At 33.4% G+C, this 20117-nt stretch overlaps 1 protein-coding gene across 1 annotated transcript in view; it reads right to left on the reverse strand.

The window, feature by feature from the left end:
* The window catches only part of CCDC178 (coiled-coil domain containing 178), a 368496-nt gene that overhangs the window by 265417 nt on the left and 82962 nt on the right, over positions 1-20117 (reverse strand). Inside the window, exons 10-12 of the mRNA XM_068562450.1 lie at positions 15631-15726; positions 15272-15408; positions 963-1146 (exon numbers count right to left, since the gene is read on the reverse strand). Of these exons, the coding sequence (XP_068418551.1) occupies positions 963-1146; positions 15272-15408; positions 15631-15726 (417 nt within the window). The remainder of the gene's footprint in view (positions 1-962; positions 1147-15271; positions 15409-15630; positions 15727-20117) is intronic.

A 20117-nucleotide genomic window follows, 5' to 3' on the forward strand; every position in this document is an offset into this window, starting at 1 on the left:
ATATTTCTAAAATAATTTTGAGGTTAATTTTTACTATACATAACTTTTATTATACTGATTTTGAAACATATAAGATATGAACATCCCATTGAATAACCCATGGGAAGGGACACAGGCACAATATACCAAGTTAGTCGGAGAGCTGGACTCAGTATGGGAAGAAAATCCTGGTCTCTCAGTACAGAAACATTTACTGGCAGACAATCTACATGTCCTAAATTTAAATAGCACAAGACAAAGTCTTCAGTGAAGACAGTGCTACTACAGGGCTTGGACAGAGAATACAGACTCTGTATTTTACAGATACTTGTATGACCAAAAGTCTTTAATAACAAAAACGCCAAAGATGGAAGAGGTGCGGATGTGATGTGTGATGGACAGAAGTAGCCTGTTAAAGTGGTCCCCCCGGGTGTGATAAAACGGAGTTGACTTTGATAGTCTCTATGCCACGTGGCTGGGAGTGGCTATTTGTCATCTCTCTCATGTAGGAATGGATTAGACGCATATGAGCAGTTGTTTTTGCAGCACTGTGGTCTACTAATTGTTTGGTACTCTGGAATCTAATAATTTGCAGGCCTAATGTAGGTACTCCCTTTTCTTACATTGGTAAGTGTGCAAGGGCACTTCCCAGCATCCCTTCTTCCTACCAGAGACAGAACTATTATACGTTAGATATGTAGGATGAGACTGAACCAAGCACCGCTCTCTCTTCTGGTGATCCAGGTAGCTTAAGGTTGGTGATAGAAAAAAGTAGACACGAGTGTTAATTAGCTACATTGAGCCCCATTTCTCTTCTATTCAGGCTGGACCTCTGAAGAAAAGTGATTTTCTTCTGATTTATCAGAAGGAGTGACTTTTTTGAAAAGACTAACATAGCTTAAATTAAACTCTATCAATATTAAATCGATAAAATTCAGGCTCATTACCCTTTTCATAACTAAGAAGAACACAGAGATACAAACCTTGAATTTTCTTCTCACTTCTGCTATTTTCTGTTCTAATTCCTCTGTTTTAAATCTGGTTAGGTGGAAAATGGCACCAATGTTATAAGCTTCCTTGTATAGTTGTTTAAGAACATCTTCATTTTTTGACCTCAGGTGCAACAAAGATTGGATTTCAGACTCGAGCTCTGATTTTTTCCTTATGCTGTTAAAAAAATAAAGCAAAAACACTGATATGATTATTCCAAAACAGTATACATTTAATAATAGTAAAAAAGGAACAAGGTAATATTTTATGTTGTCAAAAATGCAAAATAACCAGATACTTAATCAAAACTTGAATAGAGAGAATATATCCCAAAATTCCATTTATTTTTCTGCTTCTCCTGATGGCTACCTCTAATCGTTATGCTGTGTTCAATTTTAGGAGAATAAGCGTATTAATAAGAAAGGCCTGGGGAGCCAAGAGGCTCAAATTTCAGAGCACTCATTTCCTTCTACAGCAACCCATCCTTTCTAATCTTATATAACATTGCTACTAAGAATAATAAAATATAAGAAAACATAAATATATTTATATATTTTATATATATTTATATATATATAAAAAATAAAATATAAGAAACACTCAGCCCATGAAAAAGAGAAACAAAACTCAACAAAGGAAAACTAATAACTAAAACAAAACTCTCAAAAAGAGAACCAATAGCTAAGGGAAAAGAGTTAATAGAGGAAAAAAAGTAAGGCATTATTATCATTATAAAATTTTCAAAAACACAGAGAAATATTTACTAGGTTCTATGGCAAATTAGTTGTTTCTTGTCCAGATTGGGTAACACCTTTGTTCCAAATACATATCGAGGCATACGATATAAGAATAAAATACTAAAAAGACATAGCTACAGTCACAAATGAGGTAACCATGCCTGTAGAATAGAAATGGAACTGGAAAGCAAAGCAGGAGTTGAGGAGAAGCAGGAAGAAACTAGCTGAAGGTATTCCACCAGACGGGTTACCAGGTCAAGGTTCACTACGTCACAGCAGGGGTTTGTGTGAGTTGCACTCGTTTGTGAAAGAACCAACTCAGTTACGGAGGCTATAGGTTCATAGAGAGCTAGGGCATTGGGAAGAGAAGACCCAAAGATCAAGAACTCAACCAATGGGTAAAGAAGGAATCAGAAGGGAAATCAAAAAATATCTTAAAACAAATAAAAATGAAAACACAAAATACTAAAACTTACGGGATTCAGCAAAAAGAGTTTTAAGGTAGAAGTTTATAATGATAAATGCTTACATTAAGAAATAAAGATCTCAAATAAACCACCTAACTTTATACCTCAAGAACTAGAAAAATAAGAAGAAACTAAGCCCAATGTTAGGAGAAGAAAAGAAAAAACAACAATCAGAGCAAAACAAGCGAAATAAGCCAAAAACAACAGAAGAGATCATCAACAGAAAGAGGTGTGTTTTTTAAAATATATAAAAATTGGTAAATCTTTAGCTACACTAAGAAAAGAAGAGAGAACTCAAACAAAATCAGAAATGAAAGGGGTCACATTACAACCTATACCATAAATACAGAAAGAATCAAAGAGACTTATGAACAATTGTATGCCAAAATTTGGGTAACCTAGAAGAAATGTATACATTCCTAGAAACGTATAACCTGCTGAATCATGAAGAAATAGAAAATATGAACAGACCAATAATAAGAAAATTGAATCAGTAATTAAAAACTTCCAATGAAAAAAAGCTATGACCTGATGGCTTTACTGATGAATTCTAACAAACATTTGAAGAAGAATTAACACGAACCTTTTTCAAACTCTTTCCACAAATTGTAGAGGAGAGAACACTTACAAACTTATTTAATGAGGCCAGCATTACCTTGATACTGAAGCCAGAAAAACACACTACAAGAAAAGAAAATTACAGGGCAATATCTCTGATGAACACAGATGCAAAAATCTTCAATCAGAATTCAACAGCACATTAAAAAGATCATATACCATGATCAAGTGGGATTCATTCCTGGGATGCTAAGATGGTTCACATATGTAAATAAATAAATGCAATACACCACTTTAACAGAATTAAGGATAAAAACCATATGATCATCTCAATAGGTGTAGAAAAAGCATGTGACAAAATTCAACATCCATTTATGATCAAAACTCTCCACAAAGTGAGTACAGAGGGAATCTACCTCAACATAATCAAGGCCATATATGACAAGCCCTCAGCTAACATCATACTCAATGGTGAAAAGCTGAAGGCTTTTCCTCTAAGATCAGCAACAAGACAAGTGTGCCAACTCTTACCACTTCTATTCAACATAGTACTGGAAGTTTTAGCCAGAGAATTTAGGTAAGAAAAGGAAGTATGCAAATAAGAAAGGAATAATTGGGCTTCCCTGGTGGCGCAGTGGTTGAGAATCTGCCTGCCAGTGCAGGGGACACGGGTTCGAGCCCTGGTCTGGGAAGATCCCACATGCCGCGGAGCAACTAGGCCCGTGAGCCACAACTACTGAGCCTGCGCGTCTGGAGCCTGTGCTCCGCAACAAGAGAGGCCGCGATAGTGAGAGGCCCGCGCACCGCGATGAAGAGCGGCCCCCGCTTGCCGCAACTAGAGAAAGCCCTCGCACAGAAACGAAGACCCAACACAGCCAAAAATAAATAAATAAATAATTCTTTTTTAAAAAAAAAAAAAAAGAAAGGAATAATTAAAATTTTCTGTTGGCAGATGACATGGTCTTATATAGAAAATCCTTAAAACTCTACCAAAAAATGTATAATTAAATGAATCCAGTAAAATTGCAAGATACAAAATCAATACATAAAAATCTGTTGCATTTCTATAAACTAACAATGAACTACCTGCAAAAGACATAAAGAAAACAATCCAATTTATAATAGCATCAACAATAATAAAGTACTCAAGAATAAATTTAACCAAGGAGGTGAAAATTCTGTATATTGACAACTATAAGACATTGTTGAAAGAAATTAAGGAAGAAAAATAAATGGTAAGATATCCTGTGTTCATGGATTAGAAAAATTAATAATGTTAAAAAGGTCATACTACACAAAGTGATCTAGAGATTCAATGCAATCTCTATCAAAATTCTAATCACATTTTTCACAGATACAGGAAAAAAAATCCTAATTCATATGGAACCAAAAAGGGTCCAAAGTGGCTAAAGTAATCTTGAGAAAGAAGGACAAAACTGGAGGTATAACACTTCTTATTTCAAATTATATTACAAAGCTTAGTAATCAAAACAGTATGGTACTGGCATAAAAACAGACACATAGGCCAATGCAACAGAATCAACGGCCCAGGAATAAACCCAAGTATATAGAGTAAACTAATCTTTGACAAGGGTGCCAGCAACACACAGTGGGGAAAAGATCATCTCGTCAATACATAAATATCCAGGGAAAACTGGATAGTCACATGCAAAAACAAAAACTGTACTCCTATCTTGCACCACTCACAAAAATTAACTTGAAATGGATTAAAGACTTAAATGCAAGAATTAAAACTGTAAAACTCCTAGAAGGGAACACAGAGAAAAATCTCCTTGACATTGGTTTTGGCAATTATATTTGGCATATGACACCAAAAGCACAGGAAACAAATGCAAAAATCAACACGTAGAACTATATCAAACTAAAAATCTTCTGCACACAAAAGAAATAATTAATAAATTGAAAAGGCAACCTACAGAATGAGAGAAAATATTTGCAAACCATTTATGTAATAATGGGTTAATGTACAAAATGTGTAAGGAATTTATATAACTCAATAGGTAAAAACAAAATAACCCAATTATAAAAATGGGGAAATGACCTGAGTAGACGTTTTTCCAAAGAAGACATAAAAATGGCTAACAAGTACATGAAAAGGTGCTCAACATTAATAATCACCAAGGAAATGCAAATCAATGACACAGTGAGGTATCACTTCTCACCAGTTAAGATGGCTTTTATCAAAAAGACAAGAGACAGAAAATGCTCACAAGGGAAGTGGAGAAAAGGGAATCCTTGTATACTGTTCGTGGGAATGTAAATTGGTACAGCCATTACGAAGCACAGTATAAAGGTTCCTCAAAAAAAAAAAGACAAAAAACACAACTACCATATGATCCAGCAATCCCACTTCTGGTTATATATATGAGGAAACAAAATCAGTTTCTCAAAGAGATGTCTGCAGCATCATTCACAATAGTAAGATATGGAAACTACTTAAGTGTCTGTCAATGGATGAATGAACAAAGAAGTTGTGAGATCACTATATATATTGATATATAGTGAAATATTATTCAAGCATGAGAAAGAAGGGAATCCTGCCATTTGCAATAAGATGGATGAATCTAGAGGGCATTATGCCAAGTGAAATAAGCCAGACAAAGAAAGACAAATGCTGTATGATTTCATTTATATGAGGAATCTAAAGAAGAAAAAAACAGAAGTCATAGAAATACAGAGCAGAATGGTGGTTACTAAGGGCTGACAGGTGGTGAAAATGGGGGAGATAGGGTTAAAGGTACAAGCCTTCAGTTATAAGATGAATAAGCTCTGAGGATCTAATGTACAGTATGATGACTGTAGTTAATAATACTGTATCGCTTACTTGAAATTTGCCCAGAGTGTAGACCTTAAGACCTCACCACAAAATTTAAAAAAAAGCAACTATGTGAGGTTACTGATGTGTGGTAATTATTTCACAAAGTTTGTCAAATCATTACATTTCACATTTTTAATATACAGAATTTTGACAATTATACCTCAAAAAAACTGAAAATTTTTTGAAGAAAATAACAGATGGGGGTGTATGTAACAAAATCATACCTGAAAAATTTCCAGTACTGAAAACCAACATGGGTCATTAAATTGAAAAGTCCCACTAAGTGGGACTTTTCAATTTAATGACCCATGTTGGCTTAGTGGTAAACTGGATATGTTACACACATAGAAACACACACACACATACCCCTAGACATGGAATTGTGAAATTTCAGAACTCTGAAATAGGAAGAGAAAATTCTAAAGTTCCCAGAGAGAAAATATAGATTACTAACAAAAAAATGATATCCAAATGCCATCAGATGTCTTATCAAGCAAAACTAAATAAAATATGGATAAGTTTAGAGATTTAATGTACAACATGATGACTATAATTAATAATAGTAATTAATAATATTGTAGTAAATACTGGAAATTTGCTAAGATAGTATATTTCAGGTGCTCTCATCACACACCCACATAAAAGGTAACTGCGTGAGTATGTTAATTAGCTTGATTGAGGTAATCATTTCACTATGAATATTCAAATCACCATGATGTACACGTTAAGTATGTACAATAGTTTAAAAACTAAATGAAAGAAAAACTGAAAAATATCTTCAAATTAATGAGAAAAAATGACTTTGGATCTAGAATATGATACTTCGAGAAAATCCTTGTTTGAATGGGTTGAATAGAAAATGAAGTGTGAGTTCATGGAAACAGGAGTGTTTATTTGCATAAGATTTGTTATAAAGAACAGAAGGACAGAGTTGGGATGCAGGGCTCTGTTTTACCTTGTGTTTGCTTCTTTCCAAGCTGAGCAATATTAGGCAATGTTCATACGCTATTGAAAGAGAGAAATAACAGTGATTCACGGGAAAGAGGAGAAAATTGCAAGTGCAAAGCCTCTGTGTAAGAGACAACAGCATCTACTTGGCAAGTGCATGGGTAATGAGCAGAAGGGCCTTCCATTATTATATCAGAATGTGTGAAGACAGATGCAAATAGACTGGTAAGAGAAAAAGGTAATTCTCATTTAATTGCATCTGTGTTCTCTATGATTTATATGGGAAGATTATTAGTTTAAAGTGAGAGTGATGTGGGCATTAGGATTGAAGAGAGTAAGAAGATATGAAACAGTTGTCAGAAAAACTGAACTGTCTAGACATTTCTTGATAGTGCTGAATGTCACCTGAGACTTATAGCCATAAAATTTAAGTTCTACTCAGGGGCAAATGTATTCCAATGTTAATGAAGCTTAAATATGAGGGCCTCTAACTGATCCCCAGCCCTTATACAGTCCTTTGAGTGTTCCTAACAGTGTTTTCACATGGCCATATGTTTTTGTAAAGTTTGCAAAAATGAGACATTTTAACCACAATTTATTAAGACTATTTTCTTTTTCTAATGTATCTTCTGTCAAGTGACATTAAAATGGCTGTGAGCATTCTGTATTCATGATCTTATGTTCTTTTTTTCATAAAGAGACCTCACATTCTATAACCTTTAAGGCCCATCAAACCAGGATCCCCCCATGATGACAGAAATTAGTGCACTCATGTTTTCCTTTAGCCACAATCAGAGGTTAGGATACTGGCTTAATTCAATGATAGGGCTTTTCAAGTCGCAGAAACAAGGTTTTGAAAGTTATTTAAATGAATGCTTATTTTGATCAAATATAAGTAGGTTCTGTAAGAAAGGAAGGAAGGACAAGAAGGGGAATATACAAATATAGTAGGCATGATAGATTGGTCATCTTAAAGGGTCAAATAATTGTTAGAGTAACAGTACTAGGAGAGTAAGTAAGCTGGAGAGAGAGGTGTTGGTTGTCAGAGAGTGGACTCTTAAAATTGAGATCGGCAGGTAACTCCAGTATTGGAAATGACAAGATATAGGTAAAACTATCATAGAGGGTGGTTGGTGTGAGGTGGAAGACAAGACTGTTAGGAATGTGTAGGTCTAAGAACTAAGAATCCAAGTTCTTGCATGTACTGAATACACACCAAATTCAGGTTTTGATCGCTTCTGAAGAGGGAGAGAATAGAAATAGGAAGGGCGATTTATTTGCAAGATTTTAATTCCTTTTTAAGAAAAGTCTAAACTAGGCTAACACATTGCTGAGTAGTTATTTTGAATGGTGCATATACCATTTTCTCTTTTAATATCTGTGAAATTAAAAAATAAAAGCAAAATAGTTTAAGAATTTTCATTCAAAGGTTTGCTGTCAAAGGTTTACTGTTTTTTTAAAAAAAAATCATAGTCTATATCTATACTCCTATGAAGTAACTCAAATTAATAGGCTGGTAAGATATAGCTAAATAAATATAAAAACACAGTACCCTGTGGATTCATTCTAAGTATTCCAGGCTATTTAACAACTTCAATAATACTCTAATTGCCATCTCTACAAATAAATCACCATCCTGTTAACTCTTGATAAACACATTTCATAAAATATACCAGTATGTCTTTATGGTGTTCAATAGGTTTTTTGCTCATTTCCCTCGATTATCAACCCCATCTTTGGATCACTGCAGTTACAATGGCATGGTCTTGCTTGAGGTACAGCAGAGCATTAGAAGTAGATATTCAGAATATTTTACAGAGCTTAAATGTAAGAAAATGGCTATATAGGAATTCATACCACACAGTTAACTTCAGCAAACTAAATTCAAACTAATCAATATCAAATCATCTTAAACAAGTTCATTTTCCTTGACTTAGGTTGCTTAAGCCTGCCTATCATGTGAATAAGCAATCAAGTGAAATTATTTGCTCAAGTCAAATGTCCCAAATGTAAAAGGTCCATTGCAAATGGATGTTGGCTTATTTAAAAGACAAAATTATTAAATTGTATATACACTGCTCCTGCAAGGTAAGTAATCATATATCCTGCAACTATTTGTTATGCACATAGTACTGAACAAATTTTAAGTATGGCATCTTTTTTTTAACGTTGCCATTTTTAAAATGAACTATATATGAAATAGATCATATACTGAATTAATTATGTAATTTATTCAAATAGTATAACCGTTGGGACCGGCATCAAATGGTGAGATGGTGGATATAACAGTACAAACTGGGGGAAGTTTCATGGGGGTATTCACTAGATGTATGAGTGCCAATGATTTGCTTTAAGAATTTTCTTACTATTATTTGTGGACTTAAGGAAATAAAAAGAAGCTGGGACTAAGGGGAAGGTGATTCACATAAATGGTCGAATAAAAAAGAAAAAACAAAGAAGAGTGTAAAAACAACAGAGCTCTTTTGAGAAAAGCAATGGCTATAGCCAAATAAAGAGATGGAGAATTGAATAAAGCAATAAGCTTTTGACTTTTTTTTTTTGAAGTAGTTAGTAAATGTGTCCAGATCCTGCTGTAACACGTCAGAAATAGGAACCAAGACTTGCCAGTGGAAGAGGAGAGGCAATGTTACTAAGCAGAAAGAACATACATTTTGGAGTCAGATAGACCTACATTCAAATCCTGATTGCTCCTTATGTAATTGGGGGGATAGTTCCACACACAATTTCCTCATGTAAAATTTGCTTAATAATACCTACCATCAAGGTGTTACAGAGATTAAATTAAAATAAATTAAGGATAATATACACTGTGCTTGCACACATTGAATAAGGTAGTAATAATCAATACCACCCTTGTTTGTAGAGAGGGGAAAATAAGTTACCATGACGAGAAGCACCTGGGAAGAGTTAATGTCTGAGTTATTGTATGAATGCTCAAGTAACCGTATTTAAAAAACAAGTGATTTAATAGTGGTTTTTTTAAATTAAAAAGTGTGTAACAGTATGGATCTTCATTACAGTGCTATCTGGTTAAATGAGATGAAAGACAATGAGAGAAAAAAATACAAATATAAAAAAAGGTAAATAACCATTAATATTGCTGTGCAGCAGAAAAAGCACAGATAGATGTGGTATCAGAACATATAGCAGAGAGAATAGAAGCACAGACACTGAAGCATAAAAAGAAACAAGGATAACAAATGTTTATATTCAGCTCTCATTTGTTCATTAAGGTATTTATTTAACACCTATTGAGAAAGACACAGACACCCACGCACATGCAGACACACACAATGCCTGCCAGCAAGGAGCTCAGCTGAGAGGAGACAACAAATAAGCAAGCCAACAGTAACTGTACATAGTGTGATAAGTGCTAGGAGAGAGGTAACCAGGGAGAGTTACTTAATGGATACCTGTTGAGCACTTAATACATGTCAAGTGCTACCCTAAGTGACTGGGGTACAAAGATGAATTAAAACAAAGGTTGCCAGTTTATATTCTCATGAAGGAAAAAAAAGAGACATGAAAAAGATATTCCACTGCAATCCTAAGTACAATAATGGAAGCAGCAGAAAAAGCAGTTAATACCACCTTGGTTTGTAGAGAGGGGAAAATAAGTTACCATGAGGAGAAGCATCTGGGAAGAGCTAATGTCTGAGCTATTGTATGAATGATCAATTAACCATATTTAAAAAACCAAGCCAAAAAAAAGAGGAGGAGGAGGAGAAGGAGGGGGTGGGGGAAGGAAAAGAAGGGAAGCAGAGGAATACTAAAGACAAAGACTGCAAAGACTGAAGCTTAAAACAATATGAGTTTGAATATGTAAGCATTCTAATAGGCTAGAACATTAAAAAATCATGGAAGGGAGTAGTAAGAGATGTCTGGAGCTGTGAAGGTGACAGATGACTGTTTGTAATGTATCAGTCTGGAAGCTTTATCCTATAGCTGGTACGGAGCCTCTGAAAATTTTTAAAGCTTTTGAAAGTCAATAATAATTCATCCTTTGTAGATAAATTGTACCAGTGATGCTCTATATGCTGAATCTGAGGGCTCACACCTTGAACGAGGTAGACCAGTTGGAAGCCTATTTAATATTCCAATTAAGAGACAATTAGGACCTGGTTCATTTCATTGGTAATTGAAACAGACAGAAAGGAAAGCACCTATTGGAGACCGACATCTGAAAGACAGACTTTACAGAAGTTGGTAAGATGTTGGCTGTAAGATGGTAGAGAGGGATAATAGGATGATGCCTGAAACAACCTACTTGATAGATAATGGTGTCAAGATGTGATGTTGGGGGAGAGGGTAGATATTCAAAATGATACTATCAGGAGAAATAAAGGATGTGGCTAGAGATTAAAAAGTAAAGTAAAAATATGATACATGTTAAAATAATGAGAGTAGGTAAAATTCCTGGGATAGGGAGTAGATCAAGAATGCAAATGGGCTGTGTTTAGAATTCTGAGCTAATCTATCAGGGGACCAGCAGAGATAAACGAGGATTCCTAGAAAGAACAGCTTCAGAAAGTTAAAGGAAGAATCAAGAGCGTGGGATTTTGAACCTCAAAAAGAGATAGCCACAAATGCTTGGGTCACATAAAGAAAAAAAAAGCCATGCAACAAGACTAAAAAATATCCTCCCTTAGGAAGGGAGGTCCCAAACCTTACCTCATCCAACTACCACTAAAACGATGTCTTTAAAAGAGAAATCTGACCATACGAGTTTTTTAGTGGATTTCCACACTCTTCAGCAGATTCCAAACCCCTTAAAATGATTCACTATCTGACACTTAGTTCCCCACCTTCAATATTTGTCCCTGCCTACCTGCCACACAAAAACACATGCGTACGAATTTATGCACGTGGGCGCGTGCACACAAACACATATACATAAACACAAGTTAGGTAAAGCACTTGCTCTGAGCTCCAGCTACACTGTCAAAAGTACAGCTCTGTGAACTCACCACACTCTTACCTGTGGCCTAACAGAATTCCAATTTTAATGTTAGATCTACTATTTGGGATTATTATTATTGGACTAACATGTTAATAAGCATATTTGAGTATTCACTAAAGGCCATTTAAGTTGAAGTCAAATTAAATTGCTAAAGATGACATAAGAAAAATCCTGAATCAAAATATAGAAAATCAGGTTTCAAATGCCAGCTGTGCTATCTGTGGGAATTAGGTTAGCTATTTTGCCTCTCTGAATCCTAAATTCTTTATTTCTTCCTTGGAAGCACATAATAATTGTTTAGAAAAAGTATAATTCAAGAGAGGATGTATAAATATTCCACCTCCTTAGTGATCAGAGAAATGGAGTTTGAAACAATATTGAGAGTATATTTTTTCATTTACTGTATTGCAATAGATTTTTTTAAAACAATAGTAGTACTTAATGTTAGCATAAGTGCATAGCAGAACAAGCTCATGAACTGCTCAGCTTCAGTAAGTGGTATATTTCTGGAAAGCAGTTTTAGAGAGGGGTTAGAAATTTTTAAATATTATAGCCAATCTACTTCTATAAATCTACTTAGAAATTTTAAACAGCAATGATGCTAAGATTTCTGAACATAATATATGTACTTACAGAAAGTCATAAAAATAAAAACCTAAATATAAAAATTAGAGTAATCCTGGCAAAAATCAAGGTACACTAATATAACAGACTTTTGTACAGATATTTAAATGATGTATTTGAAATTTATATAACAATGTGACAAAAAATTCAATTATGGGAATAAAATCAGAACACAGGTTCATCAAGAATGAAAAAATCGGTAATATATTAATAGTGTTACCTCTGTCTATTGACATGATTTTAGGTTTTCAATCTGTTTTTGAACATTTTACACTTTCTTTTCTACACTAAATATGCATTATAATCAAAGGGATAAAAAGATCATACAAGATACTTTTGCTCTGAATGCCCTGGAAATGTGATAAAATGGAGCTTTGAATATCATGGTTTAGGAAACGAAAATAAAGTCTGGGTATATCCAAGGGCACAAATTGCAAAATAGAACCGCTTTCAAAAATATAAGGATGCAAATGATTAACTCAGCTTTATCCTAGGACTCAAAGATTTTCCAGAAATGGTTTCCAGAAGAAAATGGACAACACACAGTAAAGATAGCCAAGAGCACTGGGAAAAGAGACAGCAAAAGCATCAGCTAGAAGAATTAGATACAGAAGTAGATTACAAAGACTACAGGTATTTACATTATTGGATGCAGATCATAAAATAACTATTCATACTATGTTTAAGAAGTAAAAGATAAGCTTTAAGTATTTGCATCAAACAGGGAATCATAAAATGACTTAGAAGATTTGGAAGAAAAGCAAATGAAATTTGGAAATGAGTAATTATTTTTGCATCTATCTATCTATTTTCTTCCTATCTATCTATCTATCTATCTATCTATCTATCTATCTATCTATCTATCTATCCATCCTAGTAAGAGACTTGAAAAAACAAGATGAACGGCTGATTATGTGCTCACATATTGCCTCTGTCCTTTGTTTTCTCCTTCTTTGGAACACCACGTAGGTATGTGGCAGATGTGACTCTTGCCTGCACATCTCTTAATCTCTCCTTCATGTTACAAACTTTTGACTAATTCTCTGTTAAGCACTGTGTAATCTGCTGCTAAAATCACCCATTTAATTTTTAGTTTCAAGTACAAATTTGAGGAAAAAAATAAGTGACATCTTAAGATGTTATCTGAACAAGCATAATGCATACTATGGAAATCCTCTATAACCAGGGCTGCTACATTCCCGTTGCATGTGACAGACTGTACTAGTGTTCCCAATTGTTCATTATCTCTCTTCTTAACAGGATTAGACTTCCCACCCAGTAGACATTGGGCCTGGCCATGTGACTTGCTTTGTTCAATGGAGTGTGAGCAAGAGTAACATTTATCATCCTGTGGAAGCTACAGAGCCACTCAGTTATCTCACTAATGCACTTGTGCTACCAGAGCAACATGCCCTAGAAGGATCCCATCCTTCACCCTGCATCTGAGAAGCAGAAATTACATGAATCACACACACAGCAGACACACCTAGGCTGCAGTACAATTGAGAAATAAACCTTTATACTTGAATACCACTAAGACTTGGCGGGTACTCGTTGGTGCTGGATAATGTAATAAAATGTAACTCTCACACTCCTCCTTTTCTCCAGAGCTGTCTCGTCATTACCCACTCTTACCCACTTACCCACTTACAGATTACCCACTCTTCAGATTTTTCTTCTTCTCTGGTTCTCTTTCTTAATAAAATAAAATACAGTTTACAACTACAATTTTAGGTTATCCTTTAGAAAATAATGTTCCTTTTGCTTTCTTTAAAAAAGTATATTTAACATACAGATAAATTTTACAAATGCTTTCATTCTATCATCCAAAGATAAAATAAGCACTAAGAAATCTTATCAATCTTCCTACACAATTGTCCAGTATCATCATCACTTCTCTCCATTCTTTCTTCTTTCCCTCCTTTCAATAATTAATGATGGATAGCACAGTACATGTCAGGAACTATGCTTGGTGATGAGAATTCAATGATGAAGAAAATATGGTCATGGCTTATGTCTGTCCTCATGGATCTTCCCATTTGTTGAGGAAGATGGACACCAGTCAAATATTTACACACACAAAGCTGCAAATATGACAAGCGATATGAAGGAAAAAATGTATACCATATACACACATAATAGAGTAATCGGATATAATTGGACAGTCAATGAAAGCTACCCAGAACTGACTTCTCAGCTGTAATCTTAAAGTAGTAATTAACTAGGTAGAAGGTGGAGGAAAAACATTTATTGAAAAGGAATTAGCATAAAAACACCTTAAGGGCTGGAAAAAAAACGTGACGAATAGGAGAAATTGAAGTAAGGCCATTGTATTTGAACCAAATAATAAGACTGAACCAGGTGTGACAGGAGACTGCAGAGCCAGGCATTCCTGCCTACTCAGGAACCTTGTGGGGTACGTTAAAGAGGGGCTTTTGTTCCCTCACCCCTGCTAAAATTAATGCAAGTATGGAGGGAAACGGATCATACTTGTGTTAAAAAAATCAAAAGAAAAAAGAACGCACCTACCACAATATAGATAATGGATTAGAAAGGGAGCATAGTTATTGCAGGTAAACCAGCTTTGGAAGGCAGCTATGCTCACCACTATACCACCAACGCTGCACAAAACCAGCTTTGGAAATCACCAGTTCACAAGTTCATGCAAGACATGATGATAGCTTGTACCAGAGTGCTGGTGCAGTAGTGAAGCAGATAGATTAAAAAATTATTTAGTATGTGGAACATTTCTTGTTAACATGTTGAATATGAGGGTTGAAACAGGAAGGGGAATCAAGAAAACTCATAAGTTTATGAGCTAAGAACTCTAGTTTAGTAGTTTCAGGGAGGAATTGAGTACTGACTGAAGGAGATCACTAGCTTGATTAGACACATTTTAAAGTATCTTTGAGTATAAGAGAATATGTTCAAAGGAAGTGATATGAATCACTTTTCATTATTTTGATTTTTCTAAATGGATTCAGAATGATAAAAGAGCAACATTTGGGATAGAAATAAAACTTAAGCTAATGATAAAGACAAACACAAACACCATCATACCACCCCAGGAACACAAAATGAAGTGATTTATTATATTTAACATATTACATATGCTATATAAGAATGAAAATCATATTTGCAATATTACCTGTCACTGATATAACCAAGTATAGTTTCAATATCGATCTCAAGTCTTCTATTTTCTTCCATCAATTGAGAATATGCTATTGAGACATCTGAAGAATCTTTTGCGATATTAGAAAGCTCAATATCCCATGTTCTTTTCTTTTAAAAAAGAATAAAAGAATCATTCATATATGTTTACATAAAAATGATTTAAAATAAAAATTACTAAAAGTAATTTCATTATTACACATTGTTTTTTCTTTTTGAGTGAAAAAGAAAAAGAAAAAAATGTGTAATAATGAAATTACTTTTAGTTGTATGAGTTAATACTTGGGAATAGAGAATGGAGCTCTAGTGAGAAATAGGGAAACATCAACTTACTGTGGCATAAAAATTATTATGTGCTTCCAAATATTCATTTTCATAAATTTTTTTCTTCCAGACTAGTTGATCATAAATTCTTTTCAAATCTTCTAGCTAAGGAAAAAATACATACACACACACACACAATAAATTGTGGAGCTTTCCATTCTTCTGTGAAGTAAGAAATTATCTTTCAAATTATGCAACTATAACATAATATTGATAAAAATATTATAAAATAACACCATAGGCTGTTTTCACTTATGAAAATTGATGCAAGAGTCTGAATAAAATATAGCAAATCAAGTCTAACAGTATACAAATGCATAATCATGATAAAATAGAATGTATTTACTTTAGAATGTCTTTACTTTAAAAAAAGATAAAATAGAATATATTTTAGTTATAAGAATTGATAAAAATTAGAAAATTCAAATCTTTGCTCTTACCAACAAATTAAAAAAGAAAATAACATAAATATGGCCAACACTACACAAAAAAGCCATTTAATAAATTCACTATCTAGTTTCCATAATTTTTAAACTAGCACAAGGAAGACACACCCAAATATAATATAAAGAAGGAACATAAAATATCAAAATAAATCATAAAATACTGAACCCATGCCCACTGAACGCAAAAAATGAAACCAGATTATCTTTCATCACCATTGTTATTAATCCTGTTTTGTGAAATTTAGCTAAATGCAAGTGGATAATGAAACTAAGTTTTACTAGTATAATATAGAATATGAAAATATAATGTCTTCAATTTTAGATGATATAATTGAATACCCAAGAAGATAGAAGAGTCTATTTAAAACTACAATAAATGATTTTTGGAAAAAGGTCATAAGGAATTTAATAGCTTTTATCTATAAGAGTAATAATCTGTTAAATATATTGTGACAATATTTAAAAACTTTTGTCAAAAATATAAAGTATTTGGAAATAAATTCAACACAAGAGGGAGGACCTATAATACAGCAAACAAAAATTCTTATTTAAAAGCTTAAATCAACAAAAAATTATATTTCATAGAAAGGTTTAATAAGATATACTGTCAGTTACCACAAAATTAATATGACATGATAAAAAGGAGTATTCTCTTTGAAACTTCATGAAATTCATATGGAAGAAAAGGTATGTGAGACTAGCCAAGAGGTATGTGAAAAATAATAATAATGTTGGAAACTTGCTACCAGATATTAAAACGTCTTATAATACCACTATATTAAGGAGTATTTATTTTTGGCATTGCAATAAAGAACAGAAGGAAACACTAGAGCCCAGAAATAGATCTAATGGTATTTGAATTCAGTGAGAGAGAAATCATTTACTTTAATTAATGGATTGGAAGAATGTAGAACCTCTGTTTAAAAAAGAAAGACAAAGTTATCTTTCTACTTCACATCTAACTCACATTATAACAAAAATAAATTTCAGATTAATAATAATTAATAATAACCTAAATGTAAATACAAAAACAGTACAAATTATTAGAGTAATCAATATGAGTTTATTTGTATAATCTTGGGCTGAAGGATAATGTCACCTTGTCAAGTAAACCAAGATTTGTTGACATGTCTGATGGCATATTTTACAAAAGTTGTGTGGAAAAACATACCATAAACAAGACTGAAGGAAAAATAAGACTGAGAAAAATGTAAAATGAAAGCCCAATTTTCTGAGATATAGTCCTTATGAAAGGTATCAGTGGACACGGTCCATTAAGAATATCTGAAAACTCTTCTCCATAAAGGTAATGAGAAAGCTGGCCAAAAAAAAGAGTCAAAATTAGCTTTTTTCAGAACTTTGGAAATTAAGTGAAGGTTTGCAGCAAATAGGGAGCACCTATTCAAGATAATCAGTCTAATCTGAGTAAGAGGTATGATCTTTGTGGTGTTTTAACTTGTCCTAATCCTTCCCTCCAGGTCCATGATAGCCTTGAACAGCACACATTTGTGGAGAAACCCATCAGTTGGGCAGCCACCAGAGGGAGCAGAACTGATCTGGAATGCTTTCAAAGCCTCATTCTCACAGAACTGTCATTATTTGACCTGTCTGGTGGTTTTTTGCATGACTCCATCTGCAAGGACATCTGTATTTTCTTGATACAGAGCTCTCCCAGTATAAAACATCTCACCAGGAAATTTTCTCCCAAGCCATGATTGTCAAAATTTTAAGTAGAACAGGCAATTGATTAACTTTGTGGCCACCTGAGACAGTAGACAATGATTGGGACAAATGGTAAACTAACTGTTAGGCTATAAAACAAGTCACATTAGATTTTAAAAGATTAAAATGATGTAAAGTATCTTCTCTAACCACACAGGAACGAAATTAGAAATCAGTAACAGAGTCAAATTTGGAAACACAAAAATATGTGGAAATTAAACAATATACTCCTATATAACCAACAGGTCAAAGAAGAAATCTCAAGAATTAGAAAATACTTTGAGATGAATGAGAATTAAAGAACAACATAGTAAAACTTTTTGGATGAAGTTAGAGCAACACATGTATACCCGTAAATGCCTGTAATAAAGAAGATCTCAAGCCAATAATCTAATTTTACATCTAAAGGAAACGGAAAAAGTAGAGTAAACGAAACCCAAAGCAAGTAGAAGAAAGAAAATAATAAAGTTTAGAGTGGTAACAAATGAGTATACAAAAAAATAAACAACAACAAAAACCTAATAAAACCAAAAGACAGTACTTTGAAAAAGTCAAGAAATTTAAGAAAACTAGATACACTAAGAAAAAAAGGTGAAATTACTAAAATCAGAAATTAAAGAGGGGACATTACTATTAACCTCACAAAAATAAGAATGATTATAATGGAATATTATAAATCATTTGATGCCGACAAATTAGATAAACAAGATGAAATGGACAAATTACTAAAACGACATGAATTACCAAAACTGACTAAGAAAAAATAGAAAACCCGAATACATATATAACAGGTAAAGAGATTCATAATCAAAAAACTTCCCACACAAAAAAGGCCAGGAGTAGACTGCTTCACTGGTGAATTCTACTAAATGTTAAAAGGTGAATTAACAAGAGTTCTTCAAAAACTCTTAAAAATTAGGAAAGAAGTATTCTACGAGGCTATATTACCCAGCACCAAATCCTGCCCAAGACATCACAAGAAATAAAACTATAGACCAATATCACTTGTAAATATAAACACAAACATCCTCCACAAAATAGTAGCAAACAATCCATTAATATATGAGGGATTATACACCAGAACCAAGTAGGATTCATGTTGGGAGTGCAAGATTGTTTCAACATGCAAAAATCACTTAATGTAATATACTGTATTAATATAATACAGAATCAAATTCACCTGATCCTCTCAATGGATATAGAAAAGTTATTTTACATAATTCCACACCCTTTCATGATGAAACCACTTACCTAACAACAACAACAACAACAAACCTATGAAATTTCCTCAGCCTGATATAAAAGTGTATGAAAAACAAACACTATACTTAATGATGAAAAATGAATGCTAACATCTGAGATCAGGAAGAACAGGATGCTTGCTCTCACCACTCATTTTTAACATTGTACTTGAGGTTCTAGTCAGAGTATTTATGCAACAAAAATAAATAATCTGGTTTCCATATTGGGAGGAAAGAAATAAAAGCATTTGTATTTACAGATTTTCAGATCTTATACATAGAAAATCCTAATGAATCTACAAAAAAAACCCCTACTAGAGTCTAGTATAAGTTCAGCAACTTGCAGGGTATAACACAGAAAAACTGGTTTTATTTCCATACAACAGCAATTAACAATCCAAAAATGAAATTAAGGAAAAAAGTTCATTTACAGTAGCATCAAAATTAATAAAATTATTAGGAATAAATTTTACTAAAAAGTACAAAATTTATATACTGAAAACTATAACACATAGTTGAAAAGAGTTGAAGAGGCTTAAATAAATGGAAAGACACCTTTGTTCATGGATTAGAAGATGATAATACTCCTTTAATTGATCTACTGATTCCATGCAATCCCCTTTCAAAATGCTAGTTTACTTCTTTTCAGAAATTGACAAGCATATCCTAAAATACATTTGAAAACCCAAAGGTCCCAGGATAGCAAAAACAATCTTTGAAAGAAAAAAACTGGAGGGCTCACACTTCTGGATTTTAAAACATCCTACAAAGCTACAGTGATCAAAACATGGTAGTACTGGCACAGGGAAAGACATACAAATCAATGGAATAGAGTTCAGAGTCCCTAAATAAATCAATGGTTGACTGAATTCAACAAAGGTGTCTAGATAATGCAATGGGGAAAAAATAGTGTTTTAAAAAAGTGCTGTTGGGAATACTGGATACCCTCATGCAAAGAACGAGTTTGGACCCCCTACTTCATACAAAAATTACTAAAATTGGATCAAAGACCTAAATGTAAGAATTAAAATGATAAAAATATCAGAAGAAAAGATAGACATAAATCCTGTGACTTTGGTTCAGGCAA

The sequence above is a fragment of the Eschrichtius robustus genome, chromosome 14 (assembly GCF_028021215.1).
Source record: "Eschrichtius robustus isolate mEscRob2 chromosome 14, mEscRob2.pri, whole genome shotgun sequence".
Taxonomy (NCBI): domain Eukaryota; kingdom Metazoa; phylum Chordata; class Mammalia; order Artiodactyla; family Eschrichtiidae; genus Eschrichtius; species Eschrichtius robustus.